This window comes from Sinohyriopsis cumingii, chromosome 17 (assembly GCF_028554795.1).
Source record: "Sinohyriopsis cumingii isolate HCF-2022 chromosome 17, ASM2855479v2, whole genome shotgun sequence".
In the NCBI taxonomy this organism is placed as follows: domain Eukaryota; kingdom Metazoa; phylum Mollusca; class Bivalvia; order Unionida; family Unionidae; genus Sinohyriopsis; species Sinohyriopsis cumingii.
Genome location: NC_142977.1, coordinates 50,268,984 through 50,293,915, shown reverse-complemented (window position 1 = coordinate 50,293,915; position 24,932 = coordinate 50,268,984). Strand labels below are relative to the sequence as shown.

General features: G+C 34.5%; 1 protein-coding gene across 3 annotated transcripts in view; it reads right to left on the bottom strand.

The window, feature by feature from the left end:
- The window catches only part of LOC149778674 (exonuclease mut-7 homolog), a 74,710-nt gene extending 49,778 nt beyond the window's left edge, over nt 1–24,932 (bottom strand). The window contains exons 1-7 of one of the 3 annotated variants that reach the window (XM_089939477.1): nt 24,549–24,898; nt 19,893–19,959; nt 12,253–12,400; nt 7,949–8,705; nt 5,423–5,476; nt 2,388–2,527; nt 593–693 (exon numbers count right to left, since the gene is read on the bottom strand). In XM_089939477.1, the coding sequence (XP_089795603.1) occupies nt 593–693; nt 2,388–2,527; nt 5,423–5,476; nt 7,949–8,705; nt 12,253–12,359 (1,159 nt within the window). In that variant the 5' untranslated portion in view covers nt 12,360–12,400; nt 19,893–19,959; nt 24,549–24,898. Of the gene's footprint in view, nt 1–592; nt 694–2,387; nt 2,528–5,422; nt 5,477–7,948; nt 8,706–12,252; nt 12,401–19,892; nt 19,960–24,548 lie in introns of all 3 variants that reach the window. The other 2 variants (XM_089939476.1, XM_089939478.1) reach the window with 2 other exon arrangements.

Sequence of the window (24,932 nt, the reverse complement as noted above, 5' to 3'; positions counted from 1 at the left end):
AGCACAGGTAAAACCTACCTTACTTGAACCTGTACTAATCAAACAATGATAATTATTTTATTCCAAACAAATTACATCTCCTCTACCCCCAAACCCATCCCACAGTAAGCCTCTGATTTATATTTCCAATTATGATTAATTGTGTATGGTATGACCATTCTTAAAAGATCCCATAAAAATTTGGAGAAAAAATTATGAAAGAAAGTCATGTAAGATAATCTTCCTCTTTTCATTAAATTTACAAGACTGCCTTTCTTGGCTTGCCATTTAAGAAATACTGTATTTGTACAGAAGTATCTAAACAATTTTCAAACTCCTTATGTGTTCTGATTATTAACTTGCAGGGTTTTTTATAGGACTTAAAGGCTCAGTCCTATCAGGAGTCCCAATGCTATTTATGTAGCACTTAAGAGTCCCATACAGATTATTATACATATATGAGTGTCACGGACTCTCCCTGTAGGGTGAAAGAGAAACCATGATAAACATGATAATGTACATTTTACAGATAGGACTGTTACATTAAGAAGTACATGACTTGCAGAGTGGTAAAAGTGAGAAAATGTGTGACTGCTTTTTTCACTCTACTAACCAGTGGGCACCTGGTACTGTTTCATCAGGCGGACGGCTAATTTACTGAGTGGCTTTTTCTGAAACTTCTCCATCTTCATTTTGGCAAGACCTGTCACAGAGCTGAAAAAGAAATTTCACTTTCATTACATGCTTCACCAAAATTTCCATTAATTTAATATTGGTAAAACTGAATAAATAGCTGTCTTGACACAAGTCAAGTCATATTAAAGTCTTCATTCACTGACAGATAAGCAGCAATATGTTTGAAGAACAACTGCATATATACAAGGAAAAATAGTGACTCAGTACACTGTAGTTAGATTGCTGGATGACTTGCACCTGACAGAGTGTGGTTTCGAATCCTACCATTGGTACAGCCCAGAACAGCTACTGTGGAAATGACTTGCCCCTGACAGTGTGGCTTTGAATACTACTACCCAGAACAGCTACTGTGGAAATGACTTGCCCCTGACGGTGTGGCTTCGAAACCTACCAATGGATCAGCCCAGATCAGCTACTGTGGAAATGACTTGCCCCTGACAGTGTGGCTTTGAATCCTACCATTGGATCAGCCCAGATCAGCTACTGTGGCATGTCCAACTGTCTCAGCATTAAAAAACCTACTAGTTCACAATCTGTCAAAGAGATCAGAGTGTTAACCATCAAATGCTGCAGTCAGGTTAATTACTCAAGAAATACTGACCATGAACTCCCTTGCATGAACACTGCCCAAATTTTCATCAAGGTAAAAAGCTGTTCATGACAGCAGATCAAGCAGCAAAGATGTTGCCACTATATTCCACATTAATCTGGAGGTCGAATGCTTTCAATACTATACCGACTCTGTCAATGGATTGTCAATAATCCACAAGATTACCTTTGATTTTGTGAGACATACAAGTGACAATGAATGTCATAGCAAGCAAAAGCTAAAAACTTTGTAAATAACTGTAGCCGTAGCCACTTAGTGATGGTAACTTGAGGTAATAAGATGGGTTGGAAAGAGTTTCTTCCCTTCATCTAAATGGTATATGGTACACAGATGGGAAAACATTTTTTGAAAATCTTTCTGCAATTGCTGGATTCAATAGGCAAGAGTTTTCCTAATATTCATGGGGAATATATTCTAAGGAGAAATACTGCAACATATAATACATACAAGGGTCGCAGGTAGCCAAGTGTTCTAAGACACTTGCCTTTATGGAACACTGACATTTCACCTCAGTCTACACTAGTTTGAGTTTTGGCTCAACAAATTCACGTAGGTGAAAAAGCTAGCCGGTAGTTTCCTGTGGGGTCTGTGGTTCTTTCCTGATTCTTCTTCCACCAAATATACTGGCCACAATGTGCTGAAAAATGGCATTAAACCTCACAAAACCAAACTATGGGATAAATACCTGTAAAGTAAATACCATATCAACTTCACCAATAAGTGACTGAAAACTGTCACAATATCTCTTGGGCTTTATGAGGCACAGGATAAGGTGGTGTTCATACCCAGTGAAAGATAAAACTGAGTAAAGAACTGCAGCTACCTAGCAGTGATCAGGGGAGGTAATGGGAAAGGGTTTCTTCCCTTCTTCTATATGTTTTATAGACAGGAAATAAATTTTCCCCTTTCATGACGGCTAGATTTGAGAGGTAGCAAATTTTCTTTCCTAACATTGATGTGGTCAAGAAGTTATTCCAAGGAGAACCTTCTTTTGCTCTATTTCACTGAGGTCAGTGTCTCTATTACACAGAAGATCAAAGTACCACATTAAAAGCTTCTGTTACTCTTGGTTAAAGATAGGTAGATGAACAGACATACACACCTGGCCACTTGACTTAGGTCAGTGCCTCTATCACACAGGTGATCCAAATACTGCAGAAGAATTTTCTGTTGCTCAGGGTTACCATATACATAGGTCTCCAATACATTAATCTTGTCTTGAAGAAGTAAGGGAAGTACCACCTGAAATGAAAACAATCATAAATATATTATCTTATTTTCAAAATGTGCTTATAAGTACCAGGATGAATTTTGATACATTTATAAAGTTTACGATTCTCAGCCAGATTTAATATAGCATATAGCATGAAGATAAATGATGAAAGAGAAAGGTAGCAAGAAGGAAGGACAGAATCAGAACAAAGGAGATAAATAGTCACACTAATCACTTATTTAGGCGAAGCCATGGTATCTCAGCTGGTAGATTATCACTCATAATCCATGTCTTGGGTTTTTTCAATACCCACCCAGGGCAAACTGGGTAAGATACCTCAAGGTGCCCTTGAGGAAGGCACCTATTTCCAATTTCCTTGTCATGATATAGCCAAAAATGTGTTTAAAGTGCCATTAAAACCAAATAAAAATAAAAATACAAAATACAAAAATAAAAACAATTATTTAAGAAAAGAACAAGTACCAAAAGAATACATGCTGCCTGTTTCTCCTCCTTACATACTGGTTTTTAATTTTGCTACAAAAATAAAACAAGTCCCAAAAATGTTTAATTCCTTGAAGTTTAATGTGAAATCAACTACAGTTGTTATATTGTTTTCTGTTGCTAAGCTTTTCCCTAATTATTTAAAGCTCAGTGTCTGATGGAAGGGTTAACATAATGTGACATATCTAAATGCATCCAATCAGAGTTACTTAAATAGATACAGTGAATTCATTATTATTTAATGGGGTGCAAATTTTCAGTTTTTGTGGGTAAGCAAGACTAAAACATTAAAGTCACAATGAAATATGAACACAGCTGATATTTAATAATTTTTCACAGCATGAAAAAGCTAAAAAAATATTCATGCACAAAAAGAATGGATTGTACATGTGCAGGAGAAGGGTTGGGTTGATGAGATGATGATGCAGTGGATTAAAGAGTTTTATCTTAAAGTACACAGTTTTACATTTTTTCAAATAAAATTTAAGTTGGAATACATTTTCCGACGTAATTTTCTATTGATTTAAAAGGTGTCCCATAACTTACCACTCATAAAAAATATGTGTCCCAAATCATACAGTGCAAAAGGAAATTACTTCAAAAATTAATTTATGGTGTCCCAACAATTAAAGTGTCCCAACATATACTGTAAATATGGTAGCTTGATTATATTACTTGCATAATGATATTTATAACAGTGTTCAGCTGATCAATTGAAATTAATTGACATGACACATGACCATGACTACAAGCTCTTACACAGGTAGGATTTGCATGCCTATTAACTTTTCTTTAATACCAGCCCATTTATCTGATTTGACAAAAGAGACATAATGAGAGTGATAATACAAAGCAGGCCTGCTTTTAACTAAGTGTAACAATAAATACTTCTGCATGTCAGATATCAAAACACAGCACTTAATTAGGTTCTCACAGAAATGCAAGCAGAAATAGCTTCTGGCAGTTCACCGACATTTTTCATGCTTGGATACATTAATGACAATTACAATGAAACCAAATTAAAAGACAGAACTAAAACACAAACTTCACTTGTCAAATCCTATTTAAATGGATTTATTTATTAAAGTATTTCCACCAGTACGATGTATTAGCAACATTTTCAGAGCCCTTGCTGAGACTAGCAATTCCAGTTGTCAGCATCTATCTCTGTCATGAAGCCAGCACTGGATATACCATGTAAATAGATCACCACACCATGGTTCTGTGAGCTGCAGGCACAGGTTATGTTAGAGCTGGTAAAGATCACCAAAGTGGGATGTACCAATATTTCCATTGCTGATCCAAAGACATTAATGGCTCTATTGGTAATGCCAAGAAGAGAGGTTCCAATCATGGAGGTGATGATTATGCTAGCACTCTGATTATCTGGCCAGCATAATTTTCTTTTGGACTTGTAAGCGCTTTACCTTTAATGTCTCTATCAAAAGGAAGATGTCATCTTAGGCAGCGTCAGCAGTGACACAAATCGAGCCTGCTTTCTTTCATGCTCTTCTGCTTGCCCAATTAATTCTGAATATATTCTGAATTGCACTCCATACAATTGAGACAGGAATCAAGGTTATCTTCATCCAGCTTAAAATGCTTGCGCTTAGTCTTACACATTGTGATGACAACGCACTAATTAGAAAGACAACTGAATACACTAAACACATATACAACCTCACAACATATAATAAATGATAATTACTAAACAGAACTCATATAACAATTCATGTACTGAGATGAAAAGAAGTACAATAGATCTTCATGCAGGTAATTCAAATAGCCACTAGGTCTATGGTACTGCATGTAATAACTGATAATTATAAAATATAATTCATATACCAGGTCAATCACTGAGATGAAATGAAGTACAACAGATCTTAGTGCAGGCAATTAAAATAGACATAGGGTCTAGAGTAATGCAGGTAATAATTGACAATTATTGAAAAGAAATCAAACACCAGGTCGAATAGTGAAGTAAATTTAATAGACCAATATAAATATCATTTAGATAGATAAAGTGTGACTTCTTCATCTACGACATAAGCTAAGTGAGAAACAGACAGAAATATGAAATGAGTATACTTCCTTGTTGTAAGAAAACTTGACAGAATCACTCAAATGAAGTGAAGGCACTAGTAGATTCAATTTTTTAGAACAAGCTAAACAATGAAAAATGCTGACAGATGATGGGCAATGCATGCCAGACACCATTTGGGCTTTTGACCAAGTGATCTAAAATCTAAAGCCGATTTAATTTATACAAATAAAATTAATGTAACATATTTTATCTTCTTGTTTCAAAGACATATTTTTTAACAATACTGGCAATAACCCACATGTTCAACAGGACTGCCTGCTTCAGGTATTTCGTACAGACCTCAGATAATGGAAAAAGAAGGTAGAACATAAATTACCTCATCCATTGAAAAGTGATTGTGCAGCCCCATCTTACTAATGCAAATGGCAGCCTGTGACAAAGGAAGAAAAATTTGTGTACATTGTGTCAGGAAATAGATTATGCCATGCTATTACATAATACCAAACTTGATCATGAAAAAAGCAACATTAAATGTTGGATCATAATTATGTAATAAGTAAATCATAATGTGTAGAAATATTGGAGAAAAAAAACCCAAATATATATATATATATATATATATATATATATATATATATATATATATATATATATATATATATGTACATACACGTACACACACAGACACAGTGGTCCCCCTCTTATACAGCCACCCCTTCTGCACCAGGAAAGTGGCCTTATAAGACGGTTGGCCTTTCCAGAGGGGGACCAAATTTGTGAGATGTGTATGTATACGTTTATATAGTACGAAAGCTACATATAACTTAAAGCGTGTGTGTGTGTGTGTGTGTGTGATTTAGATTTTTAACATGGCTTTAACAATTTTCCAGTCATATCGCTATGATGTTTGCAGCTTGGCAGCTTAAAGTGATATCTAGCACTGGGGCAACGTGCCGCAGACATGTAGCATGATGTCCCACCCAGTCACATTATCCTGACACCAGGCCAACCAGTCTTAACACTAATCTCTTAATGCTGAGCACCTAGTGAGGCAGCTGTTAGTACCATTTTTATAAGTCTTTGGTATGGCTTGGCCGGGTTTCGAACCCACGACCTCCCACATCTGGGGTAGACACTCTAACCACCAGGCCACCGAAGTGGTCTATAACTTAATGCAGTTAATATCTTCATTAAAAGCAGCATTAATTATTAAAATGTTCTTCTTGTCTTAAAAACAGAGTTATTTCAAATAACATAAATTTATAGTTCTTATTCTTAGGTGTGAAATCTAAGTGGGATATTGTTGGCATGCGCATTACAAAACCAATGAAAAACATTATTTAAAGCTACATTGTTTTGTGTTTAAAATTATTCTCTTTCCGTTTACTCAATTTTTCCATCTGCTAGAGAATATTCTCCTTATCTTTTACGATCTTGTTTTTTTGAGTCTTCCCAACATAAAATCTTTCGGCAAGTGAATTTTCCTCATTGTCGTCAAGTCGAATAGCTTTTACTTTTTCTTCCTAATTATTTTTTCTTCATCTACATGATGACATGTCAAAGTTTTGTAATGATTTATTTCTATGTTGCTAATAGTACAGTACTGCAATTTAATTTTGCAGACAAAACTTTTTGTACACAAAAAACCTTGTTATAAAGAAAGTGATACATGTACTGTCACATCATTTTTTGTTCTTTGTCTGGTACCATTTTGTTCAAAGTTGATTGTTTCTGTGTGCATGTGTTAATCCATAAAATCTATTTGTAGCCTATCAATAGGATTCTATCTTAACCCAAGAGCAAGCTACCCACAGCATTAGGCTCAGGTCTGAATTCTAGAATATTATTGTGCAGAAACCTTCTTTCTTTTTTTAGTTACAGTGACCCTGGCCTATAACCTTTTGACATCAAAACCAATATGCTTATTCCTTACCCAAAGTACAAGATATCCACAATGTTTGCACAAGATATGTCATGAAGAACAAATGTTTTTGTGTGTCTTCAATCCCAGTGACCTTCATCTTTGCCATTTTGACCCCAAAATTGTTAAACATATTCCTTATCCAAAGTGGAAGCTATCCACAAAGGTTTGCCCAAATCTGAAATGTAGAATGAATGCTACTGTGTGAAAATCATTTTTCTACTCTTTAGTCACAGAGATCATGACTTCTGACCTTTCAAATCCCAAATGTGATATGCTTTCCCCACCCCCAAGCATAAATGATCCACAACATTTGGTGCAGGTATGTGATAGAGAATTTAACTGCACAGAAACTATTTTTCTTCTTCAGTTCTTGTCATCTTGACCTTTTGACCTTTTGACCTTTGGATCTTTAGACCTTTTGACATGAAACTGATAAGCTTCTTTCTTATCCCAAATACAAACTATGCACAAAAAGTTGGTGAAGGTACTTGTTGTAGAACTAAGTTAGCAGTAATGGACAGTTTGGAAAATAGTGTCACATCATACTATGCTCTACTTAAATAGCATCCAATTAAAACAATGTAAATTATAAAAAGTATTTTTTTAAAAATTCCATTCACATGGGATTCCAACTGGTTTTTTACACTGATGGACAACCATATTTCATACATGAGAAATATTGTCAAAATACAGTGCATTTTCCCTGTCCCCATTTTTTTGGCTATCATTATATAGTGCATTTTCCCTGTCCCCATTTTTTGGCTATCATTATATAGTGCATTTTCCCTGTCCCCATTTTTTGGCTATCATTAAATAGTGCATTTTCCCTGTCCCCATTTTTTGGCTATCATTATATAGTGCATTTTCCTTGTCCACATTTTTTTGGCTATCATTATATAGTGCATTTTCCCTGTCCCCATTTTTTGGCTATCATTATATAGTGCATTTTCCCTGTCCCCATTTTTTGGCTATCATTACCTCATTGTATTTTTTCTTGTCCATAAAAGCCCTGATTTCATCTATGTAAAACTTGCTGTTCTTCGGCTGGTACATATCAAAGCATCTTACACACATGTCAAACATGGCCATGTGATTGTGTATGCACACCATGAATATGCGCTTCTGTAAATTCTCCTCAAAATACTGGCGTGGGTCTCCAATACGACGCTGATTCTGTCTGTAATACTTGTCAAATTCTTTCATGATGAAAAAGGAAAGGGTGGTAGTTTTGCCTTTAAGGTTATCACGTGCATTCAACACTAAGTAAGCTGCTAGGACAAAAGGGTTGCAGGAACTTGAAAATGCTCGAGTTAAATACTGGCCAATTTTGGAATTATCTGGAGTTTTGTGGTCATCAAACCAAATACTGTCCACAAAATCCAAGATCTTTTTCATTTCCATTTCTGACTGTTGAACTGGCTTCTGTTTAAGAGCTTGCACCACCCATGGAGATGAAGAAGCAGCACTCTGAGTCCTCCTACCACTAAAATCTCCTGGATGTCCACTTGGTGAAACATGAGAATTAATGGGATTTTGGACTGCTTTGGCAACAGCTGTCCTAAATTCACTTGTTATATTTTCACCATGCTGATCCTTTGTTGACTTCTTAGAATGGTGACTTTCATCAAAATTGGACTCTGCAAGATGTTTTGAAGCCTTTCGGGGAAGTGAATCTAGGAGAGGATGTGGCTGGATACCTTCTCCACTCTTTGCTGGCATTCCACTTTGGTCTCCTCTAATAATAATAATCATAATAATAATAATAATAATAATAATAACAATACATGGTTCCACTTTGGTCTCCTCTAAAAATAATAATAATATTAATAATAATAATAATAATAATCATAATAACAATACATGGTTCCACTTTGGTCTCCTCTAATAATAATAATAATAATAATAATCATAATGATAATTATAATAGTAATAATAATAATAATAATAATAATAATAATACATGGTTCCCACACTTTTCTAAATATAACTTTCCAGGTGATGTCCAGGATAAAATTAATTTTTTCAAGGTTAACATATGACCATTAATGAATTAAAGAACATTTTGGATTATAAAACATGCATTTTCCAAATCTGAAGATGTTTCTCTTTCAAGACTCTCCAAAACATATGTCAGAAAAGATGATCATGTTCAAAACCACAAGATGAGTCACACAAAACAAATTTGACTATATTCCCATAAGTTGGCATTTAAAGCCATTTCAATGTACAGAATACAAATTCTAACTTTACTTTGCTGACCTGCATTATGTTGCTATATGGAAACAACATAATAAGCATAAATTATTTTGTTTCCTTTCAAACCTTTAATTCCAAAGAATTCTAGAACAGTATGTGTGCATGTTATACAAAGTAAACATTTCCTATCACAGTATGAAAAAAAACCAATGCATGCAAAGTTTTAGAATCTTATCTTGTTACAAAAAAAGTTTAACCCTGAAATTATGTGTGCCAATAAAATCTCAAACAAGATTTTTCAACCAACCTAAACTCCTTAAGACGATTTGGTTAAAACTTCCATCATTTCAAAACATTTACAAAAGGGTTGATTTAAATTTTGACAAAAGACCTTCAAAATTATATACTGTTGTATAAACAAGAACTGAATTTTCTGTAAAATCAACAAGTCTTCTTGTAGTTCAATAAACCAGTCCCCAAACATGTATTGATACATAAGCTCAAATTGTTTCTTAATATATAATAAAAGGGACAACGATTTCCCATTTCTCCTGCATTCCATTTAAGATCTGAAACCAATGCTTCAAGCTACATGTACCTGTGTAATAGTTTCACACTAAAGTTCAGCTCAGAGGTTCGAAATTTTTCTAATCCGGTTTTCCGCCGAATATTCCAACCCCACTTTTCACATTTGGACATTTTGTATGGAGTGTGGGTTCAGAGCAATTACATATACAAAATTTGGAATCTGCTGCCACCGTATGATAGCCTACCAGCAGGCCTAGCAAATTTAAACTAGGTTATATCGACTTATACCTGCATGAAATCGATAGGAAAATTATTTATTTTCTCAAAAATGGAAAGTATTCCGCAGACAAACTAGATGAAACTCAGCACAGATGAAACCTGACCCGGTAGTCACCATTTGCGTTAATAGTCACATTACTTCACAAATCTCAAACAACGACATTGGAAGTCCAATAGTCAGGTGATATCAACAACAAATGCCTTTTTAATGTTGTTGTACAATATTTCAATTATATTAAATGAAAAACTGATACCTTTTGTAAAAACTAGAAAGAACATATAATTCTCAACATATTTATTTTGAGAATAACTACAAGAAACTTGGCCAGTCTGATTCATCAAGCAGAGTAGTCTGGTTCCCTGCTTCGTTTGCCCCCTACATGAGAGAACACATGTCAACATGGTAGTCACATGATACAACAAAACTCCGAAGTTGGTCTCAAAATAAATATAGGGAATTGTGTACTCTTTCGTTTTTGTATTTTTATTACAACCAGTATACGACTTTCATTTTTTTATAAAAATTCTACAATATTTGAAAATGACAGTTGTGAGATTCTGTGTGCTCGTGCGACATGCTATATTAATCGCTAGTACCAGATCAAATTTCATTAACGCATTAGTTTCATCGTCTTTCAGCAGATTAAAGACATAAAGATTTTAATCACAATTTCTGAGAAAATAAATAATTTTCATATCAATTTCATGCAAGTATGACTCGATTTAACGTTTTAAGTTTGCTAGCCCATCTGCTAAGCGGATATGCTTTAACGCCACCATGTTGGCCTCCTATGCTGCTAGACTGGTTTTCATACCTTCCATATAAAAAAAATATGGATATCAAGCATTCTGTGAAACAAAAAGTCTACTAGGTGAATCTAATCCACTGAGCGTTTGGATTGTCTAAGCAAATATATTTATGTCAAGCACCCAAATGATCCATGCTGCAACCTCCTAATATTCTGGTTAGAACTCGATAAATTTAACTCACGATCAGTTCAGTTATGACTCTATTACATAATTGTTTTGGGCATTAAGTTGTGGAGGAAAATTCCAGGGTTTTTCCCAACTTTCGTCAATATCTGAAAAATTCAAGGACTTAAGACGGTCGGGAACAAAATTATCATTTCTCCCGACTTTTTCACAATTTCCTAGTAGCATGGGAACCCTGATAATAATAATAATAATAAACAGAAACCTGCAAGGAACAAAATTTATGAACTACTTTCCTTAATTTCTTTTCGATATTTGACCTCTATATAAAGGGCACCTGTCCATTAATTAGGAAATGGTAAGGTCTCTTGAGTAAAAGTTATAGAGAGCTTTCACTGCTGTAGCTATTGTGATGATCATGTGGATTGTATGAAACCTTAATACATATGCTCTCTCGAGTCTGATTTCAGACAACATAGATCCTGATCTGTCATTTCATTATGCACCAGCACATCTGGGTCTGTTTTGCTTGTTCTGCTGATTACTCCTAAAAAAACTGCATAGACCCAGATCTGCCAGCACATAAGTCAACAGCAGATCTAGCTCTGTGCAGTTTACAGTTGGACTAAACTTATAAATGAAAATATAAGGTAGAATTGGTGCATACAAATCATTCTGCTTTTTAAAGTAATAGAGGAGACCAGTGGAAGAAACAAAAACAGAAATGTGTTCAACAAAGACAGGTGGATTGATGGATGGATGTGGGCAACACTTTATGTCATGGATAAGCATAAAAATCTAAGCCTGACCAAATGCTGTTGATAACCTGCAACTGTAGGTATTAATTTCATCCAAAGGAAATAAGATATACTGCCATATAAAAAGCATTTGATAAACTTCATGACAGTCCTAACATAAATTTCATTAAACAAATTGAACTACTTTAATGCCTAGTGTGGAAATCATTAAATATATCATGCAAAGAACTCTGCTACATTCTCCTTTTAACCTTTTGACTGGAGAAACTGGATAACACTCAAGCTGACTATTTCTAGCTGAGTAATTACATTTTAATGCATGCATATTGTATTCATGTCCAAGTCCTCTATTGCTTTAAACATGTTAAAGAAACAACTTTGGTAATTCTTTTTACATTTTTCTGCAGATTTATGGCCCTCACAGAATGTGACCACTGATATAATCTAAGCTTACTTTTCTCTTCATTTTGTCTTACTGAGCTGGCACTTTCTGTATTGCTGAGCCAATGTTTTAAAAAAGCCTTAAACACAATCCTGACTGCTTACTTCTACATAGGGATTCTAACGTTAATATGGAGTCACCCTGACCTGGCTTGCTGATCATTCTCTGACCAGCTCAACTCATCCAAGGGTCCTGACGTGAACTCAAATTCATCTGAATCTGAGTCAGATTCTGGAGGGACAAAATTGGACATACTTTTCACTGTCTTCTTTACAAAGCAACTCAATGATTTTCCTGGAACAGACAAATTTAATATTTATAATGTTATATTTAGAATAGCTGTAAAATGGGCGGTAACTCTAGCAGACAGTAACAATTTTATAGGATTCCAGATCATTTGTATTTAAAAGTTTATGATATGGTAGAATTATTAAAATAAAATAGACTACTCAGAAACTTTATAACTAAGTTCTCCAAAGAGTATAAAAAAATTCCTAATTACCGGGAAGAAAAAGGCAAAAAAGGCAAAATAATGTATGTTTACATAAATCCAAAATGGTTTCCCATTTTTTCAGGCTAAACAACTCTTCATCAGCGGAGAAAAACATCTTACATATACAAAACACCTAAACAATAGGTACAATTTACAACATGAGATATAACAATACAAAGTTGTGAAAAAATAATAGACAAGCAGGTTCTTGTGTCTATCACGCAGTGGACCAGTATGTTTTGACCTAATTCTATGTTGTGAACAAAGAAGGGAAACACAGAATGGTGTGAGATGAACACCATCTACAGGTATTGATAAAGAAATTCAAGTATGTTATGGTGTATTTTTATCTCGGGGTCCATATTTTATCCATCACCAATGGTTGCAGTGTTTAGCAGAATTTCTAAACTTTTATATGGTTACCAATAACCACACAATGTTGTTTAATTTAAATGATTAGAAACTCAACTTTTGACACTATCTACGCATAAGACTTATTAAACAGCAGGAGACTGTTAAATTATGGATGCTGTACCTTGTTCAGCTTGCAACTGTTTCATCTGCTGGAGTATATATCTGATAATTTCAGTAAAACTTGTCTTTGTGAAATATATCTGGTAATTTAAGTAAAACATGTCTTTGTGGAATATATCTGGTAATTTTGGTCAAACTTGTCTTCGTGGAATATATCTGGTAATTCAGTAACACTTGTCTTTGTGGAATATATCTGACAATTTCAGTAAAACTTGTCTTCATGGAATATATGATAATTTCAGTAAAACTTGTCTGCATGGAATATATCTGGTAATTTCAGTAAAACTTGTCTTTGTGAAATATATCTGGTAATTTCAGTAAAACATGTCTTTGTGAAATAAATCTGATAATTTAAGTAAAACATGTCTTTGTGGAATATATCTGGCAATTTCAGTAAAACTTGTCTTTGTGGAATATATCTGGTAATTTCAGTAAAACTTGTCTTTGTGGAATATATCTGGTAATTTCAGTAAAACTTGTCTTCGTGGAATATATCTGGTAATTTCAGTAAAACTTGTCTTCATGGAATATATGATAATTTCAGCAAAACTTGTCTGCATGGAATATATCTGGTAATTTCAGTAAAACATGTCTTTGTAGAATATATCTGGTAATTTCAGTAAAATGTGTCTTTGTGGAATATATCTGATAATTTAAGTAAAAACATGTCTTTGTGGAATATATCTGATAATTTTAGTAAAACGTGTCTTTGTGGAATATATCTGATAATTTCAGTAAAATGTGTCTTTGTGGAATATATCTGATAATTTCAGTAAAATGTGTCTCTGTAGAATACATCTGATAATTTTCATTAAAACATTCAAAGGATTGTTGCATCTACTGCTACATATATGTACCTGAAAAAACCAATATTACAACTGGGCATACTCAGTGGACATGCACATGCAAAAAAAACAATAATACTAGCAGCTGGACATATTGACTAGTCATGCACATAAAAAAGAAATGATAATTTTAGCTGCTGGACATACTGAATGGACATGCACATGAAAAAAAAATATATGAGCAGTTGGACATACAGGTAAAACCTGCAAAAATGCAATGCTCAGGGTCCAAAGAATAACACTGTGATATAAGTGGGATCGCGTTAACAATGAAAAACTTTCCATAGAAAATGTGCATTGAAATTTCAATGTCATTAGTTTTAACTAACTTCTTGATCATATAATCTGCTAGGGATACAAGTAATCGGCTTTTCTGAGAGCATGTATTTAGGATGTTAAAAAGAGAGGTCACCTTAAATTAAAAAATGGGAGCCATGCTGCCACCAAATTACAAGTGGAACTGAATTATAACAAATCGTGTTATAATGGGTTTTACCTGTACTGACCTGGATTTGCATACAAAATGCTTTTGTATAATCTACAATGAGTGACAAACTATGCAATAGCTTATAAACTTGAAATGGTATTTACTTCCCCCAAAACATTACCACTACAATAGTTTATAAACTTGAAATGGTATTTATTTCCCCCAAAACATTACCACTACAACATCTGATAAACTTGAAATGGTATTTATTTCCCCCAAAACATTACCACTACAACAGCTGATAAACTTGAAATGGTATTTATTTCCCCCAAAACATTACCACTACAACATCTGATAAACTTGAAATGGTATTTATTTCCCCCAAAACATTACCACTACAACATCTGATAAACTTGAAATGGTATTTATTTCCCCCAAAACATTACCACTACAATAGCTTATAAACTTGAAATGGTATTTATTTCCCCCAAAACATTACCACTACAACAGCTGATAAACTTGAAATGGTATTTATTTCCCCCAAAACATTACCACTACAACATCTGATAAACTTGAAATGGTATTTATTTCCCCCAAAACATTACCACTACAATAGCTTATAAACTTGAAATGGTATTTATTTCCCCCAAAACATTACCACTACAACAGCTGATAAACTTGAAATGGTATTTATTTCCCCCAAAACATTACCACTACAATAGCTTATAAACTTGAAATGGTATTTATTTCCCCCAAAACATTACCACTACAATAGCTTATAAACTTGAAATGGTATTTATTTCCCCCAAAACATTACCACTACAATAGCTTATAAACTTGAAATGGTATTTATTTCCCCCAAAACATTACCACTACAATAGCTTATAAACTTGAAATGGTATTTATTTCCCCCAAAACATTACCACTACAATAGCTTATAAACTTGAAATGGTATTTATTTCCCCCAAAACATTACCTCTACAATAGCCAATAAACCTGAAATGGTATTTTTCCCCCAAAACATTACCACAACAATAGCTTATAAACCTGAAATGGTATTTTTCCCCCCAAAACATTACCACTAGCCAAAGGTTCAATTGATAAAAATGCTGTTCAAATGCAAATAATGTAGTTTAAAGAAATTTATAGCAGCGTCAGCAGTAAATTAATGTGATGTGTAATGCAGTGTAATATGTACTACAACCAATTCTCATCAACTTAGCTTTTGTCTAGATTCAGTGTTATACCTAGCGATGCTATATTTGATGTTATACCTAGCGATGCTATATTTGATGTTATACCTAGCATGCTATATTTGGTGTTATACCTAGCAATGCTATATTTGATGTTATACCTAGCAATGCTATATTTGATGTTATACCTAGCGATGCTACATTTGATGTTATACCTAGCGATGCTATATTTGATGTTATACCTAGCGATGCTATATTTGATGTTATACCTAGCATGCTATATTTGGTGTTATACCTAGCAATGCTATATTTGATGTTATACCTAGCAATGCTATATTTGATGTTATACCTAGCAATGCTATATTTGATGTTATACCTAGCGATGCTATATTTGATGTTATACCTAGCGATGCTATATTTGATGTTATACCTAGCAATGCTATATTTGATGTTATACCTAGCGATGCTATATTTGATGTTATACCTAGCAATGCTATATTTGATGTTATACCTAGCAATGCTACATTTGATGTTATACCTAGCAATGCTATATTTGATGTTATACCTAGCATGCTATATTTGATGTTATACCTAGCAATGCTATATTTGATGTTATACCTAGCAATGCTATATTTGATGTTATACCTAGCGATGCTATATTTGATGTTATACCAAGCAATGCTATATTTGATGTTATACCTAGCATGCTATATTTGGTGTTATACCTAGCAATGCTACATTTGATGTTATACCTAGCAATGCTACATTTGATGTTATACCTAGCAATGCTACAGTTGGTGTTATACCTGGCAATGCTACATTCAGCGTTATACCTAGTGATGCTACAGTTGGTGTTTTAACTAGTGATGCTACATTTAGTGTTATACCTAATAATGCTACATTTGGTGTTATATCAAAGCAATGCTACATTTGGTGTTTTACCTAGCAATGCTACATTTGGTGTTAAACCTTGCAATGCTACATTTGGTGTAAACAGTTATGCCTAGCAATGCTACAGTTGGTGTCATACCTAGATGCTACATTCTATTTTAAACATAGTGATGCTACATTCAGTGTTATACCTAGTGATACTGCAGTTGGTTTATAACTAGTGATGCTACAGTTGGTGTTATACCTAGTGATGCTACAGTTGGTGTTATACCTAGTGATGCTACAGTTGGCATTTTACCTAGCAAAGCTGCATTTGGTGTAAACAATTATACCTAGCAATGCTACAATCGATGTTATATCTAGCAATGCTACATTTGGTGTAATACCTAGCGATACTGCATTTGGTGTTATACCTGGTGATGCTACATTTTGTGATATACCTAGACATGCTACATTCTGTGTTAAACCTAGTTATGCTACATTTGGTGTTATACCTAGTGATGTTACATTCGGTGCTATACCTAGTGATGCTACATTTGGTGTTTTACCTAGCAATGCTGCATTTGGTGTATACAATTATACATAGCAATGCTACATTTGGTGTTATACCTAGCATTGCTACATTTGGTGTTATACCTAGTGATGCTGCATTTGGTGTTATACCTGGTGATGCTGCATTTGGTGTTATATCTGGTGATGCTACATTTTGGTGTTATACCTAGTGACACTACATTAGATGTTATACCTAGAGATGCTACATTCTGTGTTAAACCTAGTGATGCTACATTTGGTGTTATACCTAGTGATGCTACATTCTGTGTTATACCTAGAGATGCTACATTTGGTGTTATACCTAGTGATGCTACATTTGGTGTTATACCTAGTGATGCTACATTCTGTGTTAAACAAAACAATGCTACATTCATTCTTATACCTTGTGATGCTACAGTTGGTGTTTTAACTAGTGATGCTACATTTGGTGTTAAAGTCATGCATAACAGAAAAATGTATGTCTAACTGCAACCTGCAGTCCCAGATCTGCCATCACATAATGTGCTAGCAGATCTGTGTCTGTGCAGTTTCTTAGGAGTAATCAGTAGGACAAAAACACACAGACACTGATCTGCAGGAACATTTTGCAATAACAGGCTAGGACATTTGCAATTTGCAGTTTGACTCTACTTATAAGCGAGTATAGATGGAACAAGAATCACATGATAATGAATGCCAGTAAAATAAGGGAGAACTGTATTAACTTCCCTCATATTGAACCACTAACCCCAACAATACATGAAAAATTTTAGTACACCATACCTTTTCTCTATTTGCTCTTATGCAAATAATTTTTATTTTTATTTTTGGCTTTTCTTCATCTCTTCACATACAAATTCTGGGTGCAGCAACATGTCAATTTAAATTAAAAAAATAAGATATCCCACTTTGGGAAAACATCATTAGAATCAGGACAAGTTAATAATTTTAATGTACATGGATAAAATACTTGTATGCATAATGTTAGATCTAAAGAAATGTCAGAACCTGATGCATTTCATAACTGTCTGATTGATTTAAAAATCTGTGCCTGATAATGGCACAATCAAATAAGGAGTTCATATTTTCTTAAACCTGATCCCCAGTTAAGTTCTATTCACATCTACACTGATAAAATGATCACCTATGCCGCCTGTAAGACTCATTCTCAGTGTTCAATAAATTGATCACCTATGCCACCTGAAAGACTCATTCTCGGTGTTTGATAAAATGATCACTAATGCCACCTGTAAGACTCATTCTCTGTGTTTGATAAAATGATCACCTTTGCCACCTGTACAACTCATTCTCTGTGTTTGATAAAATGATCACCTTTGCCACCTGTAAGACTCATTCTCAGTGTTCAGTAAAATGATCACCTATGCCACCTGTAAGACTCATTCTCAGTGTTCAATAAAATGATCACCTATGCCACCTGTAAGACTCATTCTCAGTGTTCAAGAAAATGATCACCTTTGCCACCTGTAAGACTCATTCTCAGTGTTCAATAAAATGATCACCTGTCACCTGTAAGACTCATTTTCAGTGTCTGATAAAATGATCACCTTTGCCACCTGTAAGACTCATTCTCAGTGTTCAATAAAATGATCACCTATGCCACCTGTAAGACTCATTATCAGTGTTCAATAAAATGATCACCTATGCCACCTGTAAGACTCATTCTCAGTGTCTGATAAAATGATCACCTATGCCACCTGTAAGACTCATTCTCAGTGTTCAATAAAATGATCACCTATGCCACCTGTAAGACTCATTCTCAGTGTTCAATAAAATGATCACCTATGCCACCTGTAAGACTCATTCTCAGTGTTCAAGAAAATGATCACCTTTGCCACCTGTAAGACTCATTCTCAGTGTTCAATAAAATGATCACCTGTCACCTGTAAGACTCATTTTCAGTGTCTGATAAAATGATCACCTTTGCCACCTGTAAGACTCATTCTCAGTGTTCAATAAAATGATTACCTATGCCACCTGTAAGACTCATTATCAGTGTTCAATAAAATGATCACCTATGCCACCTGTAAGACTCATTCTCAGTGTCTGATAAAATGATCACCTATGCCACCTGTAAGACTCATTCTCAGTGTTCAAGAAAATGATCACCTATGCCACCTGTAAGACTCATTCTCAGTGTCTGATAAAATGATCCCTTATGCCACCTGTGAGACTCATTCTCAGTGACTGATAAAATGATCACCAATGACACCTGTATGACTCATTCTCAGTGACTGATAAAATTATCACCTTTGCCACATGTAAGACTCATTCTCCGTGTCTGATAAAATGATCACCTATGCCACCTGTAAGACAGGGCTCAGAATTAGCTGTAGCCCTCGAGCTTGAGGCAAGAAAATTACCTGTTGGACTAGTAGCTTATATTATTTCAATAGCCTTAAGGCTAATAAAGATTCAGTTCTCTCCAGTCATTGTTTGTAGGAAGAACTGGTTAAGATTCAGCAGGACTTATAAATGTCACAATTTACTAGTCCATCTGGCTACAAAGAAATGTATGTTAGATTCAATCCTGCTCTATCATTTTCAATGTTCCAGGATATATGTGATGTACAACCTCTCTATGATAGCATTTTTCATTAAGTCGATAGGTCATGTTTTCTACCAGTAATGAGTCTGAATACACCAACTCTGTTCTCAGGGGCCATGGTGGAACAGTGGTTAGCAAGCTGGATTTCAGAACAAAAGGGTGTGAGATCAAATCCTACCATTGGACAAGCCTAGGTCAGTTACTGTTGTGTGTCCTTGGGCAAGGCACTAAATAACCTACTTGTCTTGCTATGCCATAAAGCACCTAACTCAAACCAAACCAATTCTGTCCTCAAGTACTATCTACCTGAAAACTGCACCAATCCTTTATGTGCTTGCCGAATACTGGTATACACTTGTCTTTCGACCAATACCTGCATTAGAGAACAAAATATGCCACATGACACAGCAAGCCTGGAAAATAAAATATTTTATAAATAATCATACAATCCCAAATGGGTCATTTCTGTCTTACATGAAAAGAATCCATATTTAGTTGAATTTTAAATACTACAAAATTAACTATAATTAGGTTAATGATATGCCATTATATATCCAAGTGATACAATGCTTTGTGCTGGGGGTAAAGATACCCAGGGGCCGATTTTAGTATGTATATCTGAATTCTTATTTTCCTCCTGAATATGGTAAGTATGGATAGGGTATGGAGAGAGGATTTTTGCAGCTTTCAAGTCATTACTGAGGTACAAGATGCTTCAGTGCAAACTTTTCAGCAACTTTTGTTTAAATGAAAGGTGAAATTGGAGTTTTTGATGTTTTACTAATTTGTTTTTCACTAATAGTATGACTTTTGTAAAACACTTTACTACTTTGGTCTTCAAGATAAAGCAAAGAATATGCATGTTTCCGGTTGACTGACTGTCCATTTTTTTAAATGCTGACATTAGCATTTCCCCTCCTCACCCCCATAAAAAAATTCCAAAACCAATTTGAGTCAAGATTGCCCAGTATTTAAAGTGCTTAGTACATTATATATACTAACCATTATAATATATCTATAGTTTAAAAACAACTACCCACCTACCCTAATTTTAAAACCAGTGCAACAGTAAACACATTGGGGGTGGGTGGCCTAAAACAATAAAACTTAGATTATTTAAACTCCAAATACATTGAACAGCTTGTATTTCTATATAAAGTCCATTTTTCCAATCTGTAACCTTTTAATCTGAAATGACATTGCCAGAAATAATATATATTTTCAATGAAGATAACTTTGTTTCAAATGACAAATATACTATATTAATTATAAGTCCAAACAAACTGCAACAAAATAGTGAAATACTTGGGCTCTTGCAATATCAAGGACCCTAATTATGATATGTCAACTATCAATCACCAATAAGCACCTGTCAATTGAAAGAAGTTGAATGACAGATAAAAAAAATTAAAAAATACTAAGGAATGGACAGAATGTTGAAATGTTCTTTGGTTTAAACAGAGTTGCCACAAACAATGACTCATCACCTTTTGATGAATATAACAGAATCTTAAAAAATAAACTGACTGAAAATAAACACAAGGATTTTTTTGTAATATTATGAAAAAACACTCAGGAGAAAATCGTAAATCATGTTGTATCCAGTGATGATAACTGGTTAAAAGTTCTGCAAAACTGGAAACCAAGGAAAACTGATGAACTTTCTGCACAAATCCCGTATTAAATTAACAAGAAGCCAAACCAAAGAACTAGGTGCTGGAAAACAAAAATGGAGAGAAAGTAGGACACATGCTTGAAATAATGACCAAGAAGCAATATGGATGTTGAAATGATTTTGTATCACAATTTAGGTCTCTTAATAAGACGTATGGTGAAACATACCCTTCTACATTTGGTGACTGATTTTTCACATCAATAATACACATTTTTAATATGTCATTTATGACATTGTGTGCCTGTGTGAAAAAAAAGCCATTTCATTTAATATGGCATATTTTGAACCCTAGTCTTGCGGTTTGGTTCATTTATTGATCAAACCCATATTGCTACATAAATACACATTTCAAATTTGACTCTGTATGACTCATTCTTGCTTTGCATGCCTTTCTTATGCTTTTACAAATATAGACAGATTATATTATCTTAAGGTGTCGACAACAAATGTATAACTCATTAGGACATATATTGAAAATTTCCATTTTCTTTCAATAATCAGTCAAATTAACAGTTTATAAAATAATAACAAACATTTCAAAAATTATTTTGTCTGACTTTTTATGACTTTTTCATTATTTGAATTTAAACTCTGTCTCCCAATTTTCAGTCATTTAATTTGGCATATTTATGTTTAAAAGTACTCTTTCAGTCTGGTTAATTTATTAATCAATATCAATTACAATATAAATACACTTCTGTCAGTAGCTTCTCATGGGTCGGTGGTTCTTTCCGAGGTTTTCCCGGGTTCTTCCTCCAGCATTAATACTGGCCACCATGTATAGCCTATCATGTGCTGAAAAATGGCGTTAAACCCCACAACAACAACAACACTATAAATACACTTTGCTATTATGACTTTGCGTGACTCTGCCAGGCTCTGAGTAGCTTATTCGAGCTGTGAGGCTTGGTGGTGTAAGAACGCTTTCAAGAGAAGCTATAAGAATTTTTAAGACAATGGCTATTACTGACTGTCAGATCAGTGCCATGTCAATTTTAGACTAGGCACACATCATAAGAACTCCTTCTCTATGGGGGTGGGGTGGTGAATATCCCATGATGATATTACCATCAGTTAAGGAGAACATTGTTGTACCGTATTCTCGCAGTACTAAGCAAGAAAAAAATCACAAATAAAAAGACAATACAATTTATCTGCTAACGAAAGTTGCCATACCTGTTTATTTATCATTGATCTCCGTTCCTGTATTCAGGAAATATTGCAAATGTTACCAGTTTTGCGCTAAACAACACCTGATTTAACATGCTATATGTGCCACAATATAAAAGGAGATTGTTGTGTGGGTCTGTGTGCGTGTGTCAGTTGGATTTTTAATTTAGCTTTACAAAAAATCAGTCATATTGATGTGATATCTGCAGTGTGGCAGTTTTTAGTGATGTCTAGCACTGGGGCATCATGCTACATCCTGACACCAGGCTGACCAGACCTAACACTAACCTCTTAATGCTGAGCTCCTAGCAATGCGGCTGCTTGTACCATTTTTATAAGTCTTTGGTATGACTCGGCTGGGGTTTGAACCCATCCCACATCTGGGAGATCCTTGTAATCTCGTTGTAAATGATGCAATCACTGTACTGGGGCATGAAATAAACATAATGTCAGCAATAATGTACAACATCATTGTGAGTAGCAAAATAGTTCAAATGAATACTTTTAAATTATTAAATATTTAGGATCATTACTAGAGGCAGCAGTGATGTTTCCTGAAAACATCTCTCTTATATTTTCACTCCCTTGGTTCCATCTATATTATATACAAGAATTAATTACTTATTATGCATTAATTATAGGTTTTCTCATAATTTAGTATGGATTACTGGTATAATTTCATTAACATATCTTCAGATATTATCATGTCATAACACAATTCCAACATTCTGGATGGACGCCATGTTTCAGAAGAATGACCATTATCCTCTACATTGTTTTGGGGGCAATGAGTGATATGTAAACAAGATCAGTCATGTGACTATGCTTGTACAAGTGCAGACACCATTAAGTCGATGACCTTAATCAACCAAGTGGGACTTGTATTTGAATAGGGGTTAAAGGTTATACATTCTCTATTGAGCAATTATTTTCTTATTTACTTTCAGAAAAGGAAACTGCTCCTGTGGCCTAGTGGTTAGAACATCCGCCTCAGATGCGGAAGGTTGTGGGTTTGAACCCCAGTCAAGTCATACCAAAGACTTATTAACAAAATGGTACTAACAGCTGCATTGCTAGGCACACAGCATTAAGAGGCTAGACATCACTGTAAACTGCCATATTGCAGATATCACTGCAATATTACTGACAAATTTTTAAAGCTACATTCAAAATCCAAAATAAACACACTCTGACAAGGAAACATTGCTGAAGGAATGTGTTACTATAGTCTGTGTAAATATACCTCCCCACTACTGATTTAAAAAACAAAAAGCACAAATGAGATCAAAGATGCATAGAACTTTGTTCATTTATCGGTTTATAATTTCAGACCTGATTATGCGAAGGTAGGACCCTAACACCATCATCATCTGCAGGTTTCATTCCAAACAAAGTTTTCAGTGTAAATGACTACCTTGTTCAACAGTCATTTCAAGTTCCTGGACAAGTCCATTTTTAGCAATGGTGTGTATGCACAACTACATATGCATGTACACAGAAGGAAAATACTATGTCGTCTGTTTCAGATATTTGCAATGTCAAATCAAGTAAAGCAAAATAATGACAACTGCAAATTTGCCTTTCACATGGATTTAACAAGCAGTGTAAATGCTATGTACATGAGTGCAAATATATATATATATAAAACAAAACTCTCAATATCATGGCAATTTATGGAATTATTCAGCAGTTACTGCGTATAATGAACTATGTCACAATGTTGTCAGAGGAAATCAACTTACCCATAGTGTACACAACATGGCACCATGTTAGAATGGAAAGTCCATTAAGCATAAAAGGTGCAGAGAATGCCAGTTTTATGGCCAATCTCTTCACATTCTGGATATAAATTATAAATCAATGAATTAACTGACTACGTTTTGTGCGCTTTTTGTCACATTAAAAGTTTCCCTTTCTGAAATCAGAAGGGGGTCCAAACAATCGGGGAGGTATATTAAAACAAAAGAATTGATCAAATACTTCTATTTAACAAAACTAGCGTTTTAAACGACCCGCAGATGGAGCACGTGTCTATTTAGAACAAAAATAGTTAATACCGCAAGATTATGAAAAGCAACTATAACGATCTTGCTGTAACTGGTGCACTCAACTATTACCTTTAATATTTATGTCAAGATATTTCTTTGGTAATAGTATTGACGTTGCAGTAGTAGTCTCCCTTTAACGTCAATGCAGGTGGCTACTCGCTACTGACCCTTTACTGTACAAACACACCAACTTCAAATTTCCACGAAGTTTTCTCTCAAGTCACAAAATACGAGCACAACATGAGCAGGTTCGTATCACCACATAACAAAATCTACCATTTAAGAGTTCCTGAAAAGTGTCAATATCTCGAGGGTTGGTCTGCACGGATTTTTCAACATAAGATTTTCTCGCCTTCTGACTGACAATATACTGAACTGCATGAAAAATTATTTGAAAGAAAACTATCATTTTACAGAAGGCATTTTGATCTCAATGCAGCACACCAGAAAATG